This window comes from Dermacentor silvarum, chromosome 9 (assembly GCF_013339745.2).
Source record: "Dermacentor silvarum isolate Dsil-2018 chromosome 9, BIME_Dsil_1.4, whole genome shotgun sequence".
NCBI lineage: Eukaryota > Metazoa > Arthropoda > Arachnida > Ixodida > Ixodidae > Dermacentor > Dermacentor silvarum.
The window spans coordinates 25,021,349-25,049,284 of NC_051162.1; the positions used below are offsets into that span (position 1 = coordinate 25,021,349).

The following is a 27,936-nucleotide window of genomic DNA, read 5'->3' on the forward strand; positions in this document are numbered from 1 at the left end:
TTATACAGCGGCTGCACGTCTCATCCTGATTATAGTGCACTAGAAAATTCAGGGTACAGTGAAACCTGAATTTTCGGTCTTTACTATAGTATTCACAAACTATCGTTTACGACTTGCAACGTCGTCGTCTCTTCTGGTTATCGTGCATAAACCGTGTGATACAAAGAACACAAATGGCCTCAGTATAAACACGGAAATGAATGCGTGATAGCCTATATATATATATATATATATATATATATTGTTTTTATTACTATAGTAATATTAGTAATAATAACTGCAGTTATATCTACCCTAAAGTTCGAGTTACATGACCAGTGTATACATTCGATTGTGAGCACACACAAATGAAATCATGACTTCTCGCGCGCACACCCACATCCACTTGAATTATAACGTACGTCAGAAGGATGGAGAGTAGGTGTGATGCGCGCAGAAGATCATAGTAACATGCTTGATTGAAGGGCAGCGTAATGATCCATATAGACGTACATTAAAACACACAGACACACGGTCGCTGTGTGTGTGGGTGTTTTAATGTTTTATACAGTCTTATTAAGTGCGCTGCCCTTCAATGCGCCAGCCGCAAATCCCGGCTGCGGCGGTCACATTTCGATGGAGGCGAAATGCAAAAACGCCCGTGTGCTTGCGTTGTAGTGCACGTTAAAGAACCCCAGGTGGTCAAAATTAATCCGGAGCCCTCCACTACGGCGTGCCTCATAAAACTGATCTTTGGCACGTGAAACCCCAGAATCAATCAATCAAGAATGTCTATAACCAACTATATCCCGCCTATTCGTCCTGACAAAATTGAATGGTAGCATGCAGTATATCGACATATACATTCTGCCAAACACGCAGGGGAGCTTTAAAGTCTGTTATAAACGGCTGATCGATACCATTTGTGTAGAAGAAAAGATCAAAAGGTTCTCTGAACCCCTAGAGAAATACTGAATTAAGTGATGGTGTTCTGTGCAGGCGCTACACAGATAGTTTCTCACAGTACAATATATATATTCCAGGGGTCAACTGAGGCTGTAGCTTGCAGCTGCAAGCTACAGCCAACATAACAGCTACAACATAATAACTGCACGGACGTATATTGACTAGTTAATGTACGTCCGTGCAATTATTATGTTGTAGATACAGTCGAGAACCTCTACAACGAAATGGCCTGTAGGAATGTTCCGCGGTTGTATTGTGAGCTGTGTGGAGCGCGACCTTTGCCATGAAGTGGCCCGGGCCCAATCACTTCAGCTAGGCCTAACTAGGCCTACAGTCGAACACTGTTACTGAAAAATTCGAAAATATTACAAAATACACTAAACAGGTCATCTGGCGCGATATATATATACGCTTTATTGCTGAGAGCACCTTCCATGTACTCCAGCTTCTCCATATCGACAAATATGCTTGTTGCGGTAAAATACCGCTTTGCATACACTGACAATCGTGTGGTATATACGGGGCCACTTTATGCGTGGCTTGGACGCAGCATCCTTGATCCTTTTACGGGTGCTTTTTTTTGTCTTATGTGTATATAGGTGACACGTCGGTCTAGATGAAATTAATGTTCATTTTGTCGAACGCTGATGGGAAGAATACGATCGAATACTCCATGTTCACATAGTTCCGCAGGCATATATGACAATTAGTTTGCGGGATGAATATTTTTCTTAATCGTTTCTGATTTAATTTTGACAACGGTTGAAGGCAATGTGCAACGTACATAATGCATGTACAAGGGATAAACCCTCACCTTATCTAGATCTGAGCATTCGATCGAGAGAAAGCTGTGTGCACGCGTTATAGCGATTATATCGAGCACTGAAAGGCATGCATTCTTCTTAGATCTGGTTTAATGGAATTGTTTAAGCATTTTCTAAAATAATATAATGCTATATAATAACAGAAGTAGTTTATTTTTATTTGCATAGCACAGCATATACAAACGCATTTTTCGTTCCCTTGTGCTACTGCAAGAACCACAGCTCATTTACAATGTGCACGTCGGTCGTGGCGTAGCGCAAGAATAAAACCCATTAATTAACATAAACAGAACAGAAATTGCGGCGGGTACGCACACGCGCGCACTACAACACACACACACACGCAAAAAAAAATAAATAAATAAAAAACAGCTTCTTTACAGCGCCACTTAAAGTTATTATCCTCCTTTCCACTACGGGTGGTTGTGGCCTTTGTGACCATCCAAGCGTGGTAGCATTTCGGTAGTCGCTGCGTTCTATTATATCTTTTATTCGTTGTGTCCGTGGTTTTTGCCGAAAGTTTGTCGTTCGTTGTGAACGCGCGTGCCTCGTCGGCCTCGAAGCTTCTGCGCCTGGGGCCGTATTCTGAAACGTTCGCCTAGGCGAAATTTCTTTTTTCGCTTTCAGGCGTGCGCTGATTGGCTGTTTTAGCAAAATTGGATGAGCTGATTGGGTGGTTGAACCGATGTCATTAAATTTTGCTCAACCAGCCAATCAGCGCGCACGCTGATTTCGCCTAGGCGAACGTTTCAGAATACGGCCCCTGCACGACGATCTGTGGCAAGTACGAAGCAATGTTCGCGTGCGTACAGTACACTGAAGACAAGGAGCGGGCAGTGCTGCCTGTGGAACTGGTCAGAGATTTCCGTCCACGAAGTCCAGATGACTTCAAGAAAGACAATGTTGTGATGGCGTATTGGGCGGACGAGGATGGAGGAGGTGAAAGCTTCTACCCGGCCAACGTCACTGCACTCGCGGGTAAGCCGATCCGTTGCCGCCGCGGGCGATTTGCGCCTAGAGTAGGGGTCTGAACACACGGCCCGCCATGCTCTTGTATTCTGCATTCTTTCATTTGAGTTCTGATTTAATCATTTTCAGACTCCCTTGAGGGCCTTGTCACCAAATTAAAGACGTCACGGAGCTCATTTCCCAGAGTGATATTGGGAAAGCTGAGCAAGGGCAACTTGGTAAGATTATTTTCAATTATATTTTACAATGTACTGTGTGAACGGACATTAGTAATGTTTGCTTATGCCAGTGGTAAAACAACACCTAATGAATAGTGACTTGAGTGCATCTTGCGCATGAAGACATATTTTTAGCTAAATTTGATTCATGTGTGGTTCACTGTACCATCCTCACTATAACATGTTGTGTACAGATGTGAAAGCTGTGGTAAAAAAAAAAATGCCCCTACACTGCTGTCCTCTTGCAGTGTGGTACAGCACAGTGCATAGTTGCAGAAAGTGATTGCTGAGGTTATGCTTGTTGGTGTGTCTTTGTCTTTGTACAAACAATTTTGTAACAAGGCTATGATTTTAGCTGCTGCCAGGCTCCATGGGAATGTGCATGAGTGGTCTCTCTTTCACATCCATGGGACAAGCATGTAGTAAAGAGAGGTCACATGAGTGTCCTCTCTTTCACACATGCACGTGCGCACATACACCTCTCTCTTCAAAGTTTGGTTACACATTAATATTGCAGATATTGTCAGGTTGAGGCACTGCAAAATGTGCATACACAGCACACCTCCCATTCAATGCAAGCTGTGTGCATCTTCAGAGCTTTCATGTTGTTTGTGCGGAATGCCTGGTCACTACATCCCACTAGTCTCCCCTCTGCCTGGTCTTGGTCTGTCAGGGTGTACATGGTGCATAATGTGGTTGGTGGGACACTATACCCGCTCTTGTGAGGTGGACACAGACACCTTGGCTGATCTGCTGGTACTGTCCACTTTGGACCACATTTTAGACCTCTGCCAAAATTGCAGACTTGTATGTTGGTACATTTCCTGTACTGCAGCTTCAGTTCCACCTCCATGAATGTTTGCTTATACCACGTTTCTCCTGGTGCCCTGATTTTAAGGCCCCAGGTCTTGTAACTGTAATAACGGCATGTAATTGTATGATAGTTGCAAATGTTTGCTTATACTGAGTTCCTCCTGGTGCCCTGATTTTAAGGCCCCAGGTCTTATACAACTGTAATAATGGCATGTAATTGTATGATAGTGGCAAAAACATGGCTTTGGAGGTCATAATGTGGTGCTTAAAGGGGTGAGACACCAAATTTCGAGGCTATAAAAAGCCTGCTGTAGGCTTCCTCTGTATGCACGGGCACTCAACAAGTGTTGGACACAGCAAACGTTTAAAATATATTTGAATTCGGTTCCAAAGAGTGCCTAAATGCTTGTTCTCGCGATCGAGACCCATCGCTAGCACGATTGACACCGACGTCACTGTGCTCGACACGTAACAAAACTTTTAGTGACGTCATACCACATTAGAGTGTCGTATAATGAGCGGTGACCCACAGCACCGGGCAAGCCTAGAGAGCCTCGAGTCTTAAGTGCCGTGAGCTGCATCGAATGCAGACATAGAGTTGGAATCGGAGATGCTGCAGCTAGCCATCACAACTGTCAGTGTGGTTTTGTTTGCCTGCGCTGGTGCAGAACTTGTGTGCGAGAGCAGACAATGCAGCAGTGTGTGCATCATAGCTTTGTGGGCCCACGTGACCAAGCTTCCTAGACAGTGACGTCATTCTCCGACTCGGCGTCCAGAAACCAAAACTGAAAATCGTTCACACAAATAATACAATATTAAATTATTTACCGAGAATATACGAATCTTAGAGCGGGGGGGTGCATCATGCTTCCTGGAGCAATAAGAAACCTTTATAACAAAGAATGTGCAAGCCTCAAATTTGGTGTCTCAACCCGTTTAATTGATCTTGTTGAGTGTAGCATCAGAACTGTTTCAGAATGTGCAGCTGCAGCCTTAATGATGGCAAGTGCTTTTCAGTGCATTGAAAGAGGCCTGGATAAAACCAAAAGTTCAGTGACATCTAGCTTGGGCAGGGTAATATTTAATTGAAATGCAAAAATAAGGAAAAGGGAAATGGAATCAAAGATAAAGACTGCCAGTTACAATTTGTGACACACCCACAATCTTATCATATTACACGCACCATTTGGAGTTTGTGGGTTCGGCTCCCACCGGTGGGCAGGTTCTCTTTTCTTTTACTTTCATTTTTTTTCATTTATTTATTTCACCTAAAACCACAGTTATTTATTTCACCTAAAACCACAGCTGTGCTTTCTTTGGCTTTACCGTCTTCGTGTGGTTGATTTAAAAAAAGTCGATTCCCTTTCTTTTTCTCACTCAACCACATAGACACTTCTGTTCCAGCGGTCAGTGTTGGCTGCTGGGGGAGTTCCTGCAGTTATCGAGATCAGAATTAGATCTTGATGCCTCCATAAATGTTGTTGAGTGGATGTGTTGTGGCTTATCTTGCATGCCATTTTTGTGGTTAAGGCTGATGAAGGTTTGTCCAAGAGGGAGCAGAGGAAGAGGAAACGGGAAGCTTCCAGGAAAGAACTTGGAGAAATAGTTAAAGCCTTCAAGCAATCAGAGAACTCGGAACTGGTAAGCAATATTTGAGCCCAGCAGCCTATTATTACCGTCAACACTTAAACCTGATGGCAATGCTGAAACAATATTTTGGTTAAAGCTTAAAATAATAGTTTACTAGTTTACCTTACTGCTTCATTATCCTGTCTGTGATGTGATAAGGGTGCAGTGATTATGCCTCATACTTTGTTGTTCGGAACATTTTTTTCTTAGCATTTTCATTTAATTTACAGGCCTGTGTAAGTTGGCCTTCTGGCAGCACAACATAGTAGTATTGTTAACTTGGCACTAATACCATGCATGGGACTTGCACAATAAAAAAAAGAGTAGTCTGCAGTATTTTATGTGACTCCTTCAAGTGTTCATCAGTAAACCATGTAAGGGCTTGTTAAAACAAGAAATATTCAATAAATGCCACTTGCATTAGCATGTGCAAATAAAAAATTGTGATGCGCAGATATAAAGAGAAAAGCTTTCTGGAAAAAAAATATATGTACCTAACACAAAGCACAAATGGTGCCTAAGTACGTCGTAGCAGAAACTGTTGCCTTGATTCCCTCGGCTAGTACCAAATTCTCCTTGGTGCTTTATGGCTGGTCATACATAGGAAAGTTGTGCTAGCATAATCGCGACAACCTGCCATTTCAAGATATCATTTTTACACTCATTTTACCTGACTGCTAATAAGAAATCACTGGCCTGTACTGGGATTCTTAGTTTGTGGCTTCCTTTGTGACCACAGAAGGGACGCACTGCATTGAAAAGCGATGCCAGAACATGTGGATGGGTGACACTTTTGGCACCCATATGGCTGGCTCACGTTGACCTGTCTCCTTTAATACTAGTGCAGGTGTTTCTTGGTTTGCCAGAAGTGCACCGTCACTTTATTTGGATTGGCTGATATACATTTATGATATTTTGCTGCGGCACATAATTCCTTTAGCTATGATTAACACTGATTATCAGATTTAACTTGGAAACGTCTGGTTCTATCTGATTTCTGGTAGTAAATTATTGGCTTCGATGTGCATGCAACTGGCAGTGACTTGCTTTTAAAAAGTATTGCTCATAATTCGCTCTTCAAAAATCGTCATTCCCCCAAGGTTCATGGTGCCATGTCTTATTGCAGTTTGAATACCTTGATGATGAAAGTAAAGATTCATCTACTGTTCAGGATCCTCACAAAGAAAGAACAGCAGCTAAAGAAATTGAGTGGAAGGTCATGGCAGAAAAAATAGAGGAGCTGGAAAAAAAACTACAAAAAAAGGAAAATGAAAAAGAAGAACTCGCTCAGCTCCTGGACGAAGAAAGAGAGAGGTCAAGAAGACTGACAGATGCCCTCCTCAACAAGATTGATAAGTTGCAAGCTCGTGTTTGTGAGGAGTGTTGACGTTCGGCTTTGTTTGTAAGACATACTTAGGGTTGTTTATGAAATGACGAGAACAAGCGAGTGGACACACACTAGCACTTCACTTCAACAATAGCTTTTTCGGGAACAGGGGCACATATTTATAGGTATACAAAACACGCTCATGTGTAAGCAAAAATGCAGTGCACACACTAAATCACGTTCAGAAAAGACAAGTTATTTCTTGCCGGGCGGGGGGGAACCAAGCAAAGGCATGCTCATGCACTTATCATTTAAGCTTGCTATTCAGGCTGCTTGAGTGATCAGCGTGGTGAGTTCATCTGTCTCGACAGAACAAAGCTTTTGTTAAACAAAACGACGACTCACAACCACACATGCTGCAACAAGCCATCACGTCGTTTCTTACGTTGCTGGCGTGTCTTCTAAATCTATCATTTATACACTGTTTTAGATGGCTTATGTGGAACTTTCTGTATGAAAGCAAAATGTGATAAACAACGCGATCTCTGCACTTTACGAAGTGCGTTCGGTGACACCTGCTGCAGCCAGCCAATAAAGCCTTTGTTGAAGTTAGCTCTTGTCTGTACATTCGCTTGTCCTCCTCAGTGCGCTTATACAATCCTCACTAGTATTCGTGTTGCAGGAATTTTAAGTGAACTCCTTAAATTAATTGTTTTATGACACAGAAACCGAGAATGCCTTACAAGTGCCACATAACACCGATAACATGTGTCAATATTCAATGAAAGCAGTAATGATGATGATGATGATGTGTGGTGTTTTATGGCGCAAGGGCCAGTTATGGCCAAAGAGCGCCATGCCAGTGTTTGTGAATGTGCCGTCGAGCAATGAATTCTGAGAAGTAGATGAAACATGGCTGTAAAGGGGCCTAAAATTATCGCTGTAAAGTGCGTAAAATATATATGTACTAAAATCATGGCAATGACTAATGATGTGTACTATGAAATGAGGAATGCATTGAGAAAGAAGAATAATATATTTAAAATATTTAAGATACAGTAATTGGCAAGAAGCACTACTACCTAAACAGAGCCCTTGAACCACAAGGGCCTGGAGGCATGTGCTATCAAAAATTATCACAGCGACATCCTCTGGAGAGAGGATGTGCTACGAACTTATTGGGCTAATAACATGTAGCACAACATCATTCAAAAAATCGAGGACTGCTTTGGCATTAAAAAGCGGTTGTTCACCAATAAATAGCATGGGATGTAGAGGGATATTGTAGCGGTATGCTACCGGAAAATGTTTCCTTCTCTCGGCTTCGGCTTCCCGACACTCCACGAGGACATGGAGGACGGTCAGCCTCTCACAACATCTACCACAGGTTGGTGGTTCATCACCAATAAGCAAAAAATTGTGGGTGCCATATGTATGTCCTATTCTTAGACGACAGAACAGGACATCAGTTCGTCGTGTTTTAGTTATGGGGGGCCAGTAACCTAGCTGTGGCTTAATCAAATGAAGCTTATTACTTGTTTGTGTGTCCCACAAGCGTTGCCAGTGGCTTCGCAGTTTCTTTCGCAAGAAAGGTTTCAAATCTGTTGCAGAAACAGCAGCTGTAGAGTTAATAGCGGTTGATGTCACTGATGTGGCCATTTGGTCTGCAAGAACATTGCCCTCGATGCCTCTATGCCCAGGCACCCAGCATATAGTGACATGCTGGTTAGTTGCGTAAGCTCTACAAAGAACAGAATAGAGCTCAATGAGTACAGGATTTCTTAGTTTGCAGAATGACATCAAGGCTTTCACGACACTTTGAGAGTCTGTATATATGATAGTCTTTTGAAGTTTTGATTTCTTTATATGCTTTACAGCTGATAAAAGTGCATAGGACTCAGCCGTAAAGATACTTGTTTCCGGGTGGAGTACACCGGATTCCGAGAAGGATGGGCCGACGGCTGCATAAGAAACCCCGGCGTGTGACTTAGAAGCGTCTGTGTAATACTCTGTGCACGAGTACTTGGACTGAAGTTCTAGGAAATGCATTTTAATGTGTGCCTCTGATGCGTGTTTCGTGACTTCTATAAATGATGTGTCACAATCTATGAGCTGCCACTGCCACGGAGGTAACAGTTTCACTGGGGCCATAGGACGATGATCAAGCAGCGGAACACCCATTTCCTCACTAAGATTCCTCACACGCAAAGAGAACGGCTTTCTCGCTGCAGGTCGATTGTGGAATAGTGTGGCAGCGGTCACATCGTTTATTGTTGAGTAAGACGGATGTTCAATATTTCCTTGCACTTTCAGAAAATATGTAAAACTGCTGTATGACCGCTGCAGATGAAGTGACCACTGATTCGACTCTACGTAGAGGCTCTGGATTGGACTTGTCCTGAAAGCACCAGTCGCGAGGCGGATACCTAAGTGGTGAACAGGGTCTAGTATTTTTAATGCACTTGGCGTTGCAGAATTATAAATTATAGACCCGTAATCAAGGCGTGAGAGGACAAGACTTTTATACAGGTTAAGCAGACACTTTCGGTCACTACCCCAAGTCGTACGTGACAGAAGCTTTAAAAGGTTCATTGTCTTCAGGCATTTGGCCTTAAGATACTTAATATGAGGAATAAATGTAAGCTTGGAATCCAAAATAATGCCTAGAAACTTATGCTCGCTGCTGACAGAGAGTGCATCTCCTTTGATTTGTATACTGGGGACAGGCATTATGCCTCTCTTGTTTGTAAAGAGTACGCAAGTGCTCTTCTGAGCGTTTACTTTAAAACCGTTCTCATCTGCCCATTTGGACAATTTGTTTATTACAAGCTGCACTTGTCGTTCGCAGATGGCAATATTGCATGACTGGAAGGCAATTTGCACATCGTCGACATAAACGGAGTAAAACATTGACCGTGGAATGACTGTGTGCAGGGAATTCATTTTTACAATAAATAGTGTGCAACTAAGCACGCCTCCCTGTGGCACACCGGTCTCTTGGGTGAATGACTTAGACAAAGCGTTGCCCACTCTTACGCGGAATGTGCGGTTAGACAGGTAACTTTCGATTGTGTTTAGCATGTTGCCACGGACACCCATCGCAGAGAGATCTCGGAGAATGCCGTAGCGCCATGTCGTGTCGTAAGCTTTTTCTAGGTCGAGGAACACTGAAAGACAGAACTGCTTATGTATAAAAGCGTCTCTAATATAAGACTCAATGCGAACAAGGTGGTCTGTCGTGGACACACCTTCCCTGAAACCACATTGGAAGGGGTCTAGTAATTTGTTATTTTCAAGGAAACAGATTAAGCGCCTGTTGATCATTTTTTCAAATAGTTTGCACAGACAGCTTGTTAGCGCTATTGGCCTGTAGCTGCTGGCTAGGGACGGGTCTTTGCCTTGTTTAAGCACGGGAATGACTATAGCTTCCTTCCACGAGGACGGGATATATCCATGCGCCCACATGACATTGAAAAGATACAGGAGTGTTTTCAGCGCTTCAGGATTCAGGTGCTTAATCATTTCATATATGACACGATCACCGCCTGGCGCAGAGTTATTGCAGCAAGCGAGGGATGCTTTCAGTTCAGTTAAAGTAAATGAATAATTGTAGACCTCACTCGATGAACCTTTACGTTTTAGGGGCTGTCGCTCTTCGCGTTCTTTGACTCTCAAAAATGCTTGTGTGTAGTGGGACGCACTGGAGATATATTCAAAGTGTTCGCCCAGACAACCAGCCTGATCTTCCAGGCTCTCTCCTTGAGTATTTACTAAGGGGAGTGGGTGTACCTCCCGGCCTTTTAATTTATTTACTCGATTCCACACTTTCGTCTCATCCGTGTAAGAATTTATACTGGAGATGTACTTCTCCCAACTCTTCCTTTTAGCACCTCGACGTGTTCTTCTAGCCTGGGACTTTATTTGTTTGAAATTAATCAAGTTTTCGGCGGTTGGAGAGTCGCGAAGTCGTCCCCAAGCTTTGTTTTGATTTTTCCGTGCTTCCTTGCATTCTTCGTTCCACCACGGGATACGACGTTTGTTAGCCAGTCCGTTAGTTTGACGGATGCATGTTGTGGCAGTCTCAATTATAAAGCCCGTTATATATGCTACAGCATCATCTATATTTAAAAAGGCAATATCATCCCTGCTTAAATAAGTTTGTTCGTGGAAACGTTCCCAGTTAGCCGAGTCAACCTTCCATCGGGGAATGTGTGGGGAACATAGATCTTGTTTTGTCAGTTTTAACATGATTGGGAAGTGGTCGCTCCCAAAAGGGTTCTTCAGAACGGACCACTCCAGGTACGGAATCAGTGTACTCGACACGATACTTAAATCTATGGAGGAGTATGTGTTGTGCGCCATGCTGTAGTAAGTTGGCTCTTTCTTATTAAGTAAACATGCTCCTGAAGAAAAGAGAAAGTTTTCAATTAGGCGTCCTCTCGCATCGCAACGAGAGTCTCCCCACAATGTGTTATGTGCATTTAAATCTCCGACAACTATGTATGGTGCCGGAAGTTCATCTATGTAGTTCTGAAATTCAGTTTTATTAAGTTGATAATTGGGAGGGATGTATATAGAGCTAACTGTGACTAGCCTGTCAAACAATACCCCTCGGACAGCAACTGCCTCTAGGGGCGTACGAAGTTTCAGTTCTCGACAGGCAACACCTCTGTCAACTACGATAGCAACACCGCCGGATGACACGGAGGTGTCATCGCGGTCTTTGCGAAAGATGGCGTATTGCCGGAGAAAGTTGCATTGTGTAGGTTTAAGGTGTGTCTCCTGAACACACAGCACCTTCGGATTAAACTTGTGTAGGATTTCTTTGACGTCATCGAGGTTGTGTAGGAGTCCTCTGACGTTCCACTGTATAATTTGTGTATTCATGTTGAAAGTGTTTTTTGTGCTGTGTGTAAAGGAGACTAACTTAAGCTACAGAGCCCTTGTCGGGCCCTGTGATGCGGGCTTTTTCTTTTTTGGAGCGATCGCGAGATTCTCGCGGCTCCTTAGGCGCTGACGGCGCCGTCTGGCCAGTTGTTGTGTCCATCGCCTCTTGCGAGGCGCTGGACACGCGCTCTTGCGAGCGGTTGGTTTGACGGGAAGGCCTCGCCTCGAGGGACGAGGCCCTGGAGGCCACCAGCCCGGAGGTCGATGGCCCCTTCTTGAGAGTTGGCGGAGCAGCGCTAGCTGCTGCCGCCGAGGGGGCGGATGGCGTCACTGGCGGCTCACTGTGTGTGGGCCGGACAGCCGCCGGAAGCCGTTGCGACGCTGCCCCCTGACGCGTCACATCGGCAAAGGTTTTCTTGGGCAGGTAGGATACCCGCCTGCGTGCCTCCTTGAACGTTAGATTTTCCTTTACTTTAATTATTACAATTTCCTTTTCTTTTTTCCAGGTGGGGCACGACCGCGAGTATGCGGCGTGCTCCCCATCACAGTTCACACAATGTAGCGAGTTTTCACAAGAGTCAGATGAGTGTTCATGAGCACTGCATTTCGCACACGTTTGGCGGCCTCGACAGTTCTGAGAGCTGTGGCCGAATCGCTGGCATTTAAAGCATCTGAGAGGATTTGGAACGTATGCCCTGACACGAAGTTTGATGTATCCGGCCTCGATGGACTCGGGCAGGACACTTGAGCCGAAAGTGAGCACCAGGTGCTTAGTCTTGATTTCTTTGCCGTCGCGCCTCATCTTAATTCTTTTAACGTTTATCACATTCTGCTCACTGAAGCCCTCCAAGAGTTCAGCCTCGGTTAGCTCCATTAAATCGTCATCTGAAACAACGCCGCGAGTGGTGTTCATAGTACGGTGTGGGGTCAGTGTTATTGGGATGTCCCCAAATGACACTAATTTCGGTAGCTTTTCGTATTGTATCTGATCGCGGAGCTCCAGAAGCAGATCACCGCTTGCCATTTTCGATGCTTTGTAGCCTCGGCCAAGAACTTCAGTCAGAGACTTCGAGACAAGGAAGGGTGAGATCATTTTTACTGTCTTTTCAGGTTTATCGGAGTGGATGACGTGAAATCGTGGAAAGTTTTGTGTTTTGTTGCCAAAAAATTGAAATACATCTTCGGTGCGCCCTCGTTTCTGAGGGCGATCAGGGAGTTTAGGGAAGGCACTGTCCATGAGTATAGCTGGGATTTTCGGCAGCCATGCCAACCACCCACCAAGGAGCCCAACGCGGGGACGTGACAGGAGTTCATGTAATGGGAATCCTGCCAACGCCAGTTGTACATCACTGCTATAACCAAATACAGCATAGCCAAGACTGGCTAGCCACACAAGGTTAACCCTTGCCGCCCAGAAATTTGGAAGTGAGGAGAAGATAATAGAAGACAGGAAAGAAGAGACAGTGAAAGAGAAAGAAAAAGTGGTGAGAGGGGGACAGGAAAAGGCGACTGCCGATTTCCTCCAGGTGGGTCAGTCTGGAGGTGCCGTCTATGTGAAGCAGAGGCCGAAGAGCTGTGTTGCCTCCGCCGGGGGGCCTTAGAGGTCCGAACACCCGGGATCGGCTCAACCCCCAGGATCCCCCTTTCCCCAGACACGGCTAAGCCGCGCACGGCTACACGCGGGAGGGTCCAAGCCTCATGTGCTCGGGTACGTGGTGTCGCAACACACCAAACGCCTGCTTACGCAGACGCCCCTGCGGGGAATGAAAGCAGTAAAAGCTGGTGATAAAAAGAAAAGAGTGAATAGACACAAACAAGAGCAGCACGTGCAGCTACATGGGTATGTACTGTAGAATGTGATTTGATCAATAAATGGGTGAATATCTACGGGTCAACTATAATACCGAAGCTTCAATTTCTTGTCTTAAAAGAGCACTGACACAATTTTAAAAAAATGTATTTGTAGATAGCTGCCAACTCCATAACAATGTCTCAGTTTCCCAAACATGTAACAAATCATGAATTGTATCATCTTTTAATGCAATTAATTTAGATTGGTACCATATAGAGCACAGCCTATTGGCACAGCATTTGTATGCAAGGGCTTCTCTACACAAAGGAAGGAAATAAACTAGAAGGAAGTGTTGCATCACACAGCTGGCCTTCATAAGCCAATTCTTGAATCCACCTCTTCACTTTCTCTTAGTTGGGCCAATGCATGACCCTGCGCTAGGCAGACTTGGCATTGTGTGTTTCGTTCCTGGTAGGTTCTAACCTAAGCGTACGTGTTTGGGGGCTTTGGTAACTTCTCTGTGCCCATTTTTCCCAACATGCTTATGCAACTTGGGTCGTTTATGTTAGTGTGTACATTTAAAGCCATTGTGCGAAAGTGCGGTTTCTGTCACACCCTTTGTATTTTCAGAACAGTGCAGCTAGCGCAGTGGTGAAAGACAGTAAGACCTACTGTGACATGATCGCATGTTGGGCCAACTTTTTTGGTTGCAATTTTATCCTATGATGCTCTCTTCCAATTCTTTCATTTCTCCATACTCCTCTACATGTGAAAATTGTGGTGGTAGTGGTCATGTGTTATCACTGATGTGCAGCGGTAGAAGCACATTGTGATCGTCTTCTGAAAGCTTCAGACGATGAGCTAATAAGTACCAAAGGGGAGGAGGGCAAAGGGCACTGCACATTTTGAGAGAAGAGACAGTAGAGGGGGCCAAGATTTCATTATTCTATGTTGAATGTGGACATGTGGAAAGAATGGCGCATGTGGTGCGCTTCCAGCTTTCGGCAATGCAGTTATTGTGTGACTTGTGAACACTAGATCAGGCTGACTTGTACATTAGCAGTTTGTGATACCATGTGACCACTATCTCTGATAAATACGCGTGTAACATGTGTCTATTACCTCTGATATTTGTGACATGTAGAGGAACCCTTGCAAACAAACCTTAAGCCAACTAATCATAGCACATTGGAAGAGAATATAATGAGCAATTTTTTGTGCATTCAAGGAATTCTGGTGCCGTGCTGTGTTTCCGGACTCAGCAGCTATCTAATAAAGCACGGAAAGCAGGATGCAAAAGTATTGTATCGGTGCTCTTTTAAGCTGTGCTAGGCCCATATTATACACCTGATTTTCCAAACTGAGTTCATGACAGGTCGTGCGCACCTGGCGTGCTGTCAAGTTTATTGGACAGTTTCTGGCCAATTGTTACCTCATTTCTTGCAGTGTTTCGGCATATGTCAGTGTAGCAGCTAAATCAACATTGCAGGTTGTGTAATGCTTATCAAAAATATTCTATGTACACTGAATGCATTGCTACAGCTGGCTGAGCAGCAGTATGGCGGGGCTCATGATCTGTGTTAGGAGCATACAGCTTTGGAAGGTAGGAGCTTCTATTCTCCAATGTTTTAAGCACCATGAATGGCACAGGAGGCACACTATACATCTTAGCCGCAGCTACATTCACAGGCACGAGGACCTATAACAACTTTGTTGCACCATGTTGCATGTCATATGCAGTCATTGGCGAAAGATTGTCTGGCTTTTCCTTATTTTTAATGCTATTTTCTTAGGTGGTGTCTTATAGCAGGAATAATTTGCTTTTCATGCAGAAATTGCTCCCACTGCCCAGACGGCTACAGTGCAACCGGCCATCAGGGAAATGATGTTGCCAGCTATATCTCCAGGTTTGCTCATCAGCTCTCTCTCACTTGGGTTTCCTATTCCAGAAGTGGTGTTCTTATAGTGCCCCTCACTAGATTTAGGCATTTCAAACAGACCAGCGTGAGATGTAGATCACTCCGTAGAAATTGTCTGCAAAATATCATAAAGCCTCATGGTTTAACAGAAGAAATGTCAAAACAACGCCTTCATGGCCTTCCTTTCAATCAGAGAGTCAAAGTCACATGCACAAATGCCTCTATGTAAGGTGCACTGGCTGCAACATCACCAATTATGGCTTATGACTTCGGTGAATTGTCCAGTGCAGAATGTGCAATACTGCCACTGGGAGTGTGCCGCACAGCAATAAGAGAAACAGGGGAAAAAAAGAACTAGAGGCAGTGCTTGTGATGCAAATGGGACAAGGTCCCTTGGCTCTGGTGAAGGAGCTGGCAGGTAACCAATGTCACTTGCGGGCACTAGACAAGGCAGAAGGAGAAAGTGCTTACGTCGGCAAGGAAGCTCGCTCTTGGCAGCATGGCAATGTGACATTTCAGTTTTTCTTGTCTCCTCTAACAATAATGAACCAATTTGAAATACCCTGCAGTGAACCCTTCCCTAACTAGGTGATGCCCTACAACTTGCAGTCACTAAGAAAATTTTCAGAAATTTGCAGGCGCAAGTTGCAATCAGCTAGCGCAAGACAGGGGTAATTGTAGATCTCAGGCAGAGGGCTTCATCCTGCAGTGGACATGTAGGCTGATGACGATGATAACTATTTAACTTCGACCCTGGGAACAAAATGAAGCTCCTCTAACATATGTGCAAGACGTAGCGAAACGTTGCATGTTTTTGGCAGTGTTTTTATCTCATACATACAATGCACAAGTCCTAGACTTAATTGCTATGATAGTGTCTTCATTGTTGATATGTACAGGTGCACCTAATTGTTACCTTGTCTCAGAAAACTAGTAAAGACTTGACTCGCATGTTTTGACCACTTTTGCAACAGCTCCCTTGTAAACATAATTTCTTGTAGCCGATTTGCAGAGGAACTACAATCAGTCAACAATATTGGGTGAATGCTGGTCATTCTAATGATTCACGCTTTTATTACAGTGCAGTGTAAAGAAAATAGTGAGTGTGGGTGCATGCATGCTTAACTGGTGCCATAACATTTGACTGCTAGGCTGTTCTCTGAAGTGGATGCTAGCCCTGTGGTTACAGTAATTCGTCTTGCTTTTTTTGCATCGTCCATTACAAAGCATTGGATCAAGTAGCAAAGTGTTAGCATGCGGCCATAAAATTTTGGGGAGAGCTACATGTAAATGAGTGAATTGGAAGCCTTTCCTATGTGTGCACTAAATTTTTTACCTTTCCATGCCTGTGCGAAAGCCCCTCGCGACTTTGGAACGAAGCAGTTATCAGGCGGCACTTGCTTGGTGTTAATTTTTTGTCTGGTGGATTGTACATTAATATGTGTACTGCCATTAATGATGACCAATGTAATGATGACTGTCAAGGTTTTTAGGGTGAGTTGTGAATATTGACTTCAGTCAATTACAAATTGCTCTGGCAGCATCCTATGTAAAGCTTCAAGCACCCCTGGTAGAAGGTTTGGGTGAACTTTTTAATATTTCTTCTTGCAGGATTTGCTTTGTTTTGTTCTTTGTTATCCAGATGGAAATCATACAGGAGGTACAATTGAGCGTTTGTCATGCTGCAATAATTTTTTCTTAGGTGATCCACTTCCACCTTACGAAGTGTTGGCTGAGGGTTCAAACGAAGGCAAGTGAACCCTCGTAATGCACATTATATATGTGAAGTTTAATTCCATGCAATATGTGTACATATTTTTTTGTATGTAATGTTAAATGGGCTGCACTATATTTTTTTGTCAACTGTCGACTGGGGTTATGCACTAACCCTTTCACACCTCTGACCAGTAAAGAGTGCCATTTTAAATATTCATAACACCATTTTATAGGGACTTCTGAGATAGGTTAACGTCTGCGTGTATAGTCAAACACAGCTGTAACAAATATGGATGAACAAATTTCACACTATCTTGAACCAACACAACACTGTCTTCTCCAGAAATTAGGCATACTTTTCTCTTATTTTCATCTTAAACCGAATGTACACAATGGTAAATACAATCAGTGTAAGTGAGATACATTGCTCAAATCGACATTGGAATATATTATAGCTTTGCAGCCAGGCACGTGACTGGCATGGCCATGTGAGGCTAGCTAGGCCTGCCTCACATTGCCATGCTAGCCACATGCCTGGCTGCAAAGCTATAGCATGGTACAATCAATTCTCAGTGTGGCTGATAAATGTCATGTGATAAAGTGCTTTTTTCTTTGCTCTTTGCAGTGATTTAACAACCTTAAGAATAATACAATTATGTTGATAAATAATTACGAATTTTGTAGCACTGTCAATAGCAATATGAAATGATGCCTGTCAAGACGTCTCTTTGCGAGGGAGTGCTGGTGCACGTCTAATGTAGATGCAAACCGCCATTTGTTGCGAGACATGGCAGGCACAAGGCATGCAGACATGAGGTTGTGTGCGATGGCAAGTGAGGCTGTCTTTTCTGCACTCCCAGTGTGCTTTGTTTCAATATTGCCTTGATGAAGCATTCAAATTTAGTATAAGCATCTAGAATTCAGTACAATCTTCAATATTAAAAAATGGGGGTGCATTAAAATGTCACTGCCTCCAAATTTGCCCTACAATCTATTGCCCTCAATCTTCTAATACAAATTTGATGACTTTTTTGATAACTAGTTCTCAGAAACTGGCGTTCTTCACAGCAAAGTATGTCTGCCTCGTCTAGCAGCTCCAGAAAAGCATCTTGTCGCTACACTCATACCCTCATTATAAAAAATGTTTATGGTCTAAAAAATAGAAACACTATATGCTACACCCTCACAGTTACTGGCATCACCTTGGCGACATTTATCACTTCATTGCAGTATCGAAAAGAAGTTGTGTATGTGTTGTTAATAGAACCATTTACACGAAAGGGAAAAATTGTCATCCACCTAACTGTGCCACGAAGCTACAAAGGAAACCCATATAAGCTTCCCTGAAAAAAAGCTTCGCAGAGGAAGAAAAATTTGTCATGGTCCGGGATTTTCTTCAACTGCGAAGCTTCCTTTCAGAGAAACCCACAGGGGTTTCCTTTGCAGCTCCGTGCAACGCTGGATGACAATATTTCTCTTTTGTGAACTTTTCTCCGCTTGCAGGCTCCCCCAGAACTGATTTGCCACATTTATAGTAAACCCTCGTTAACTCGAACTCTATCTTGAATTATTGGATAAGTCGAATTTTTCCCTGGCACGGTTTCAACACCATGGATTTTTCACCCCTTATCTTGAAATGCCACTGCACCAAACTCCGGATACCTCGAAACCTAGACTGCAGAAATGTTGGGGAAAAAAAACAGTAGCGAAACATTTTTTTTTGTACTTTATTGCGCAGCTGTAGTATCATCAAAAGTTCTTGGCCAGCTGATCCGATTGATTATGCAGGTGGAGCGTCGCTACGACCGCTGACATGCGCAAAGAGTGTGAGAAAGAGTAAAGTCGGCCAGAGGCGAGCACACCGCCACTTGTAAACACACCAGCCATGCACGGCAGTGCCTCAATGCCCAGTGCTCGGAGGCAGCTTTTGTGCGTGGCTGCACTGGCACGTTACTAAGCAGGGCAGTGGCGAGTGCTTTCCCACAGCATTTGCTTGCAACGCCCGGCGTGCCGCTTTCGAAAGATAGATCTTGAGGCCATTGTTCAGCTGACTGCAAACGGGGAAAATGATTTTGGAAGCTGGAAATATGTCGTAGACGTCAAGCTTTGGACACCACTTAGTGTCCAAAGGTGAACAATGTCAAGATCTGTGTCTATCTAGAGGGTGCAGTCGCTCAGGCATAGCTTATCCAGTGCAGTTCAGTTTCGCGCTTATCAGTAGTCAGAACGACGCTCTGTGGAGGTTGTCCTTGGTCAAAAACTGCGGGGAATAGAGCACGTTTGCGAGATTTTTAGCATGACTCGGTTTCGAACACAGTGTCAACATACATCTGCGTTAGCGCGTATATGTGTGAGGTTCGCCGTTGCCTATGTACAACCGACGTGTTGGTTGCTGGGTTGCACATATCGCTTTTGTGAGGAAGTCGGCGGTTATCGGTGCCATATTGGAAAGGCGTCATGTTGGCTTTACGTGGTGGTTATGCTCATATTTTCGTGAATTCGGCTATCTCGAAACTCCGCCTATCTTGAAATTTTTTCCAGTTTTTACTACTTTGAGTTAACGGGATATTACTGTATTTACACAGTATTTTGTGAAGTTCATAAAGGGGTGTTCACACAAGTTATGAAGTTTTGCTGGTGTAGGTATACAAATGTATAAATTGCTTATGAAACTAGAAATCGTGATGCAATATTGAAATTTTCAGGTGACAATATGTACAGCCATGTACTTGAGAATGCAGTTGAGGCCCTTGAGGGGACAGACCAGGCTGATATGGGTACGTGGAATAACTTTCTTTAACTTTGTTTGAATGATTGTTAATATAGAAAACCCAACATATCCCATCCAGGAGGAGGAGAAAGAAATTCATTTTGGTTTTTTACCAACTGCTTCAAATTTTGGCCAGTTTTCTTGCTGCACAATAAACAGAGAATGATTTCACCTGTATTATAAAATGACCCTTCCACAATACCAAAAAAGGCCTTGTGTTACTGCGAGAAGAGGCTTAATTTTGGTAAGCCAGAAAAGGCGGAGAAGACGAGTGGTGATGCCTTAAGATCCGTGCACCAGCTCGTCATGGACTTAGACTGTCAGCTAGGGCCTGAAACATTGAAAATGGCAAGCTTCTGGAACTTCTACCAAGCCAACGTGGCTTAATTATGAAAGAAAAAAAGAATGCTTCGAAATTCATGTCACACTGACATTCTGGCAGTCTGATGGCAGCATCAAATGGAAGTTTGACCTTCATTTTCTCATCTAATAAACAACCTATATTGCAGAATTAGTGTCCCATTAATACACATTTATCTACGGTAACCTGTCTGCCGCTTTGTGCGACACATTTGCTTCCATATTGCTTGCTTTTTCTTGTGGCAAGTTCAGTGACAATATTATTTGCCTCTTCAGATGAGAGTTTTGTCGCTGCATCCAGCCCTGCACCTGAAGAGCCCAACCTATTTGAAGTGGTAGATGGGAATGTAAGTTTGAATTGCATACTTCCTTTATGCTGTGCTTTTATTATGAATGGGCATAATTTTTCCGTGGTAAGTCCTACAGCATGGCTATTTCAGTTGGATATACAAAGTGCTGTGCATTTCAGCTTTTTTCAGCTTGTAGTTTCCAAGCTTGGTTTAAATGTGCAATAGTGCCCGATGCTCACTGTGGTTATATTTCTATTTTTTACTGACCAATTTATTTTTTATTGTCGTTTGGCTGGCCAGTTGTCTTGTCAGCACACTGCATGTCTCTCAATGTGCATTGAACTTAGCAAGTTGGTGCACACTAACTGAGCTAATGTTCTTGCAAGGGAAACAAAATAATACTGACTCACTAATACTTGTTGCTGGGCTAGCCGGTGCATATTCTATTACGGACCAAAAGAATTATGGTCACTTAGCACAAACCGACATAAATAAGGGGAAGAAAAGACAAGGTGAGCAACCTTTAGCTATTTATTGTGACACAGGTACATTGAATATAAACCAAAAAAACCTTCAAATGCGCACCCGCATCATTCTTTCAATAAGATGACTCCCTGAGGGAAAGAGGGTAACCAACGTGTCGCTGATACATTATGCTCCAAGTTTTCTAATGTGAAAGGCTTCTGGCTTGTAATAATTTTGTGAAGCTGCATCCTTCTGCCTATAATCCTAATCGGGTCTAGCCATGGCTCACACTGATGTGCTTAGCAGTGGGCAGGCAAATGCGCGCCCCTGTCTGTACTTTTTAAAGACAGCTTGTGTTCCCACGCATGCTCATTTACGCAGCGTCTGGTCTGGCCGACGTAGCTCTTGCTTAAAGATAGCGGCATTCTGTACACTACTCCAGTAGCACATTTCACATATCGCCTGGCATGTTTCTTCGAGCAACCACGCTTCTTGCTACTATCAGATAGTACGCTTTGGCATAACTGGGCGAGATTGCGAGATGCGGAGACCAAGATGGGCACCCCATGTCTGTTTGCAACTTTCTTTAGGTTGTGGGATACTTGGTGCAAATATGGCACAACTTCAGGCCTTGGCATTCTGTGTGCTTTCTCTGCCCGTTTCGTTTGCTTCCCTCTCCTGAGTTTCTGGAGGAGTAGTGTTTCGCTGAGTTGCTGCTCCAGAAACTCGAGTAGAAAGCAAACAAAATGGGCAGAGCTAGCACACAGAACGCCAAGGCTTGAAGTTGTGCCATATTTGCCCCAGGTATCCCGCAACCTAAAATAAGTTTCAAACAGACATGGGGTGCCTATCTTGGTTTCCGCACCTCGCAACCTTGCCCAGTTATGCCAAAGCGTACTATGTGATAGTAGCAAGAAGTGTGGTTGCTCGAAGAAACATGCCAGGCGATACGTAAAATGTGCTACTGGAGTAGTGTACAGAATGCTGCTATCTTTAAGCAATAGCTACGTCGGCTAGACAAGATGCTGCGTAAATGAGCATGCGTGGGAACACAAGCTGTCTTTAAAAATTACAGACAGGGGCGCGCATTTGCCTGCCCACTGCCAAGCACATCAGTGTGAGCCATGGCTAGACCCGATTAGGATTATAGGCAGAAGTAAGGATGCAGCTGCACAAAATTATTACAAGCCAGAAGCCTTTCACATTAGAAAACTTGGAGCATAATGTATCAGCGACACGTTGGTTACCCTCTTTCCCTCAGGGAGTCATCTTATTGAAAGAATGATGCGGGTGCGCATTTGAAGGTTTTTTGATTTATATTCAATGTGCCTGTGTGACAATAAATAGCTAAAGGTTAGTGCTCACCTTGTCTTTTCTTCCCCTTATTTATGTCGATTTGTGCTAAGTGGCTATAATTCTTCTGGTTCGTAATACAAACGCAGTCAGAGCTGCTATTCTTTTTTGCTAGACACTCAAAATTCATATATAAACTATGCACAGCAAGCTTGCCTTATTTTGATAGAACCTACCATAAAAAAAACCGTCATCGATAGCGTGACACCCTGAAATTGCGTTTCGAAAAAAAAATTTTCTATCAGGACCCATCACGGTGGCTCATGGCTAATGGTGGTGTTCTGTTGAGAATGAGATGGCAGGTTCCATTCCTGAGTGGCAGCAGCTGCATTCTGAAGGAGAGCAAACGCTCATCTGCTTGCAGTTACATAACATAAAAGAACCGCTGGTGATTGGAATTCGTTCGCCTCCCACTGCAGCATCCCTCATAGCCTATATACAGTCAAACCTCGTTAATATGTACCCGCTTAATATGTAATTGTGGTTTAAACATAGTCGCAAAGATTCCCCCACCCAGCCACCATTGAACTCCATGTATTGCTGACTGCTTAAGCCGTAATCGCTCATTGCCCATCAAACCGTTAGTGCATACTATTTTTGTTCCTTATCTACACGCACAGGCACAAAATCTGCAAAATCTCATGTGCGCAGACGTTCGATTCTCAAGTTGCGAAGCCCGGACGACAGCTGTCAGCGATAGTGAACTTAAAACGTGGCCACCATGACGTATTTCTTGCTCATGCAGCTGTCGCTGATTGCTGCACACAAAAGCATGGCCTTCAAAATTAGTTCTCGGTAACGCGAAGAAGCCACTGGTAGGGGGTGCAAATTCGCTGTCGCTGTCGAATCCAATTCAAGTAGCAACCGCGTAGAAGCACATTTCTGTCGTCACCGTGGACGTCGCTTTGAAGTCCAAACACGCCAACATCGTCACCGAGCGCCATACGGTGTATGTGCGAGCGAAAGCTTGCGAGGTGTTCTGTGGGTCAGCCGCCTATCTCGCGCATGCGTGCGAGGGAGAAAGGCGGGGCAGAAGCGCGCTGCTTCTGTCGTGTCCGGCAGGGGAGGCGAGAAAGGGAGGGGCTTACTTCGGCGGCGGTTGCCGTATCTTCAAAGCGATCTGCTGCGTGGAAAAAGTGCGCGCCCGCACTGGCCTCATCTTCAAAGCGACCTGCAGACAATGTGCAACTAGCGATGCACTGTGCTCTCGACGTCTAGTTCGCGTTGAAGCGAGACGGCACGCTCGCTGATGCTGCTGCGCCTCCTCTCTCGGCATTGTGACAACAAATTTCTGCGATCATCGAGTGAGATGTGTTTATGTTTGCCAGTGCATGCATTACACCGGGCTTGTTAATTTAGTTAGTAAGCGGGGCCTCATGGGCAAACTGGCTCGCAGCCTTATCGAGTTCGAAGATGCCGTCGTCGCGGCAAGGCCGCCACGGCGGCAAGTGATGATTACCGATTTTTTGCTGCCTACGCGCAAATAAAGCCTGTCTTAGTGCGTGTTTGAGAGCATGGTGACATAGTTCTTTTCCGGCCAATAAGTAGCCGCTAAACTGGCATAAGCGGTTAATTCTTACATCGTTTAGTGCGTACCTAAACGTTGTGCCCGGCCAACTACGTAATAATGAGGTTTGACTCTATATGTAGTGCGTTGCTTTGGGATGGTAAACCCCATCACTTGAATTTTTGCTATTGAGCAAATGTTGTCAATGAGAGATTATTACCCTGCTGTGTTTTTCCTTGTCTCACTGAACAAACGTACAGTTGGATTTCTTTTCGTACTTTTTCATACTTGTAGGTGCATCTTGGGCCAGGCATTTCCATCCCCGAGACAAAGCTGGCCTTTATTATGAAGGCTGGCCACGAGATGAAGGTGGCCAGAGAGATGGCACGAGTTTTTTGGACCACAAGCGAGCTGAAAATTCGCTGCTTGACAGGGCAGCCCAGCCGGAGAACTCCAGATAGCGTTGCAAAGCAGCAGGCAACGCCTAATAAGATCACTGCCATAATGAGTAAGTATAACCTTGCAGAAATTCATGCCCCCTTTTAATACCAGTGGTTTCTACGAGCCTGTGCTTTACAAAAACCGGAACAGTTATTTACGGGTTTGCATAGTGGTCATATGGTGTGGGGACCAGATAATATACAGTAAAACCTTGTTACAAGAGACACTCAAGGGACCTGGGAAACGTCTCTTGTAGCCAAAAATTCTAAAAACACTGAGTAGTCAGACTAGATAACTTTATTATACATCAGCATCAAAGTGTGTTTGAACACATCTACAGGAAATTGCTGAGGATGGCTTGAAATCATTCATAGTATAGTTTGTTTTTTAGTTACTGCAGATTGTATTAGCTTCTTTCCCAACTTCTGGAGGTAAAGCACTTCACTTTACAAGCTTTCCTGTTGCTCACAATACCTTTGAAGTGCTTTTAGATGTGATGTTCGTCAGCCTCAACTGCCGACACTTTCTGCCCTGCAATGTCCTCGTCATCCGGTTCATTTTCTAGGGCACATGCACCATTTACTTGCGTGAGGATTGCATGATCTGTAAGCTCTTCGGAGCACACGAGGTCCACATCTGCAGACACAAACTCCTCGAAAGATTCTGGAATGTCTGCGGTCTCTTGGATGCAGGCCCAAGCTTTATCTTCATGGCAGTTTTCCACAGGATCTTCTATCCTGGGTTGGATGGAAGATCCGTGTCTGGGTTGGTGTCTCTTCTAAACAGTGAAGAACTTACTCTAGGAACCTAAAAAGTTGTCCTTAATAATGGAGTGTCTCTTGTAATCATGTTTCTTGTATGCGATGTTAACATGGCGAACATAGGAAAACCAACCAAACCATTTTCAAATGTCTCTTATAACCAAGTGTCTCTTGTAACCATGTCTCTTGTAACGAGATTTTACTGTATTAATGCAGCCATGGTTTAGCTGGAAAAAAATGTTTTAATGTGTTTGCACAATGTGTAATAAAGGTGATGTCCTTTTTGCAGAAGTTTGCAGGTTTTGGAAACTGCTACCTGCGACTAACTTATCTGAATTAGGTCCAAAGGTCGAGCTTACTGCTGGTACTGCGTAAACGACAAGAAGCGTTCGAAAGTGTTCGCATGCGTAATGTGAAGAGACCAGCCTCCTTTATTATTTTGTTTCCTTTTTTTGCTCTGAAGTACCCTAGCTTCCAGAGGATATTCTGCATGCTCTATGTTTTATAGAAATGCACAAGTTCTGCTATGGCTGGCTATTTGTGCACTGTAGGCTCCTTGCGTGCGATGTGGCCGTGACCTGCGCTTTATATCTTGCTGGCATATTTAGGGGCACCTCTGAGAAGAAAGTGGGTTGTTTCAATTTCCATCTGCTTCTACAGCATACATTGGTGTGATACTTTGCAGGCATGATTTAAACTGTGCATTCATCTGTTTTGCAATGCCTACATACCTGGTGAGATGCCCTTTAAGGCAAAATGTTTATCAATTGACATTGTGCCATGCTGCAAGTGCCAACTACCCAATGCTACCTATGAGCACAAGCGCAGAGCAGCTTTCAGAGTGTGTGATTGGAAGCCCAAAGTGACAGCAGCATATTAGAGACAAACCAGTGGTGGTTCTGTGTGACACACCACAGTTCGAGAAGTTGAAAACTCAACGGGACCTCAGCCCAATTGATGTGTACTATTGTAATCGCTCAAATCAATTTGATGTTTTTACATGCTGTGAAAAATATGGCTCCAAATGTTTAGAAAAAGCTTTTTTGCTTAGATATAAAACCTGTCACCATTTAGTTGGTTCAATGTACTTGTAAACATCCAACGAAAGCTTTGAGACTTCGTTTTTGAGAGCGAACGATATGTACTACTGGGTATAGCTGAAAGGTACCGCGCTTTTTCCTGGTAAAAGCACTCCCAGATCTAAACCTACTTAACTCCAAATGAGCGAAGTAATATATTTCTGTGACCAGCAGCCACAGCACGTCACTTGTGCTTGTGACCAAAACATAGTAGTATGTTGCCATCTATAGAAGCAGAAATATGTACAATTGGCATGTTATTTGATGTAAACCTACATCCACGAGTTGTAGTCTATGAAGTAGTAGGTATTTAGTAGAAAATGTAGCAATATATCGAGAACTACACTTGGAAGCATATGCAGTGCGACTTTATGGCCGCAACACTTGTGTAGCTTCCACACCATTACCTGATATAAGTATAAAACTGAGTACAGGCTTCTCTGAAGCATGTGCGAAGTGGCATGCTTTGTGGTATGCCTTTTCACTTGTGCACCCAAAATTCAATGCTTGCAATGCCACGCTCCTGCGAAGTATGCAGAAAGTGTCCTCATTTCAAAAAGTATAGTTTCATTGCCTCATACCTTATCACATGCTCCTTGACCTGCATATGATATTGAGCTCAGTGGAATGGAACTGGTTGAGTGCACATACGTAAAGGGGCTGCATGTTGTTATGTATTGGTTAGAACTGCAGTTAGCTTGACAGTGAAATGTGCATTGGAGGCAGAATGCAAACTTTTTATATCTATAGAGGCATATTTCATAAGGTAATCAGTGATTCAGTTTTATCACTCGTCAAACGGATAACCTGGCTGCACACTTGCCTTCAGTATTGCACATCATGTTCCAATGCATGCAGAGCCAAACGCAATGGGAAGCATGTGCAAACTGACATATGCCTTATGGTAAGCCTTTTCACTGACGCTCCCATCATTCAGTGCCTGCGATTCCCTCTTCGAAGAATGCAGGAAGTGTCCCGATTTCAAAGAGTGGTCTCACTGCAGTGTTGCATATATGCATTGAGCTGCATAAGATGATCCTACTCGTTTGAATTGAACTGGACAAGTGCATAGAAAATAAAGCAAGTGCATGTTGTGCTGTGGTGAGTGCCACAGCTCGCTTAATAGCGAACATTGTAAGGTACAAAGGTATATCTTATTGGGCAATTTCTGATGACAAACCCTATGGCAGTGCATGTCGGTAACCTTTACAATCGGTATTATAGAAAATGCTACATGGCGAGTCTTTGAGAGGACTAATGTGCTCAAGGAACATGTAGACAAAAGCTCGCCACAAGGTGTGAAATGGGTACCTGTGATGGAATGTATTGCTAGCTATTGAGCAGAAATTTATTAAATGCATGTTTTATTACATGTGGAGCAAGTAAAGTTTTATTGCTCCTGTACCTTCGTTACTGTATGTCTGCTGAAAGCGGTCTGATATAAGGACATTTCATTTGCTACTCTGTTGCATCCCATTTAATAAGGCTGTTTGCTAATGTGAAAAGTTGGGCGAGTTGTGATTATCATACGTACCGTATTGGTGAAGCAGCGCACTGACGAAGACAAAGTTACAAGACACAGTGTCGTGTATTCTTGTGTCTCTCCACTTTGTCCTGTTCAGTGGGCTGCTTCACTAATACGGTATGATGAAGGCTGTTTGCATGTAGACTTCATTATAATTGCTTAATTGTCATGTGCTTTTTAAATGTATTCTGGTGCATACATTTTTTCAGATGTAGTGGAAAAAATAATAGCAGAGAAAGCAAGTGACGTCCCCAGAGGGAAGCGGCGAGCACAAGCGCGAAAGGCCATCCGTGACCTGTTTGCCGAGACCGCTCGTCTAGGCCAGCGGACAAAAAGTGCCGTCTGA

The 27,936-nt window shown here is 43.8% G+C and overlaps 1 protein-coding gene across 1 annotated transcript; it reads left to right on the plus strand.

The window, feature by feature from the left end:
- Nucleotides 1–2,563: 2,563 nt before the first annotated feature.
- Nucleotides 2,564–27,936, plus strand: LOC119463493 (uncharacterized). The gene is made up of 6 exons (XM_049655237.1): nt 2,564–2,747; nt 2,868–2,956; nt 5,300–5,410; nt 20,325–20,516; nt 24,079–24,292; nt 27,800–27,936. Exons 1-6 carry the CDS (start codon nt 2,564–2,566, stop codon nt 27,934–27,936), a joined length of 927 nt encoding a protein of 308 aa, XP_049511194.1.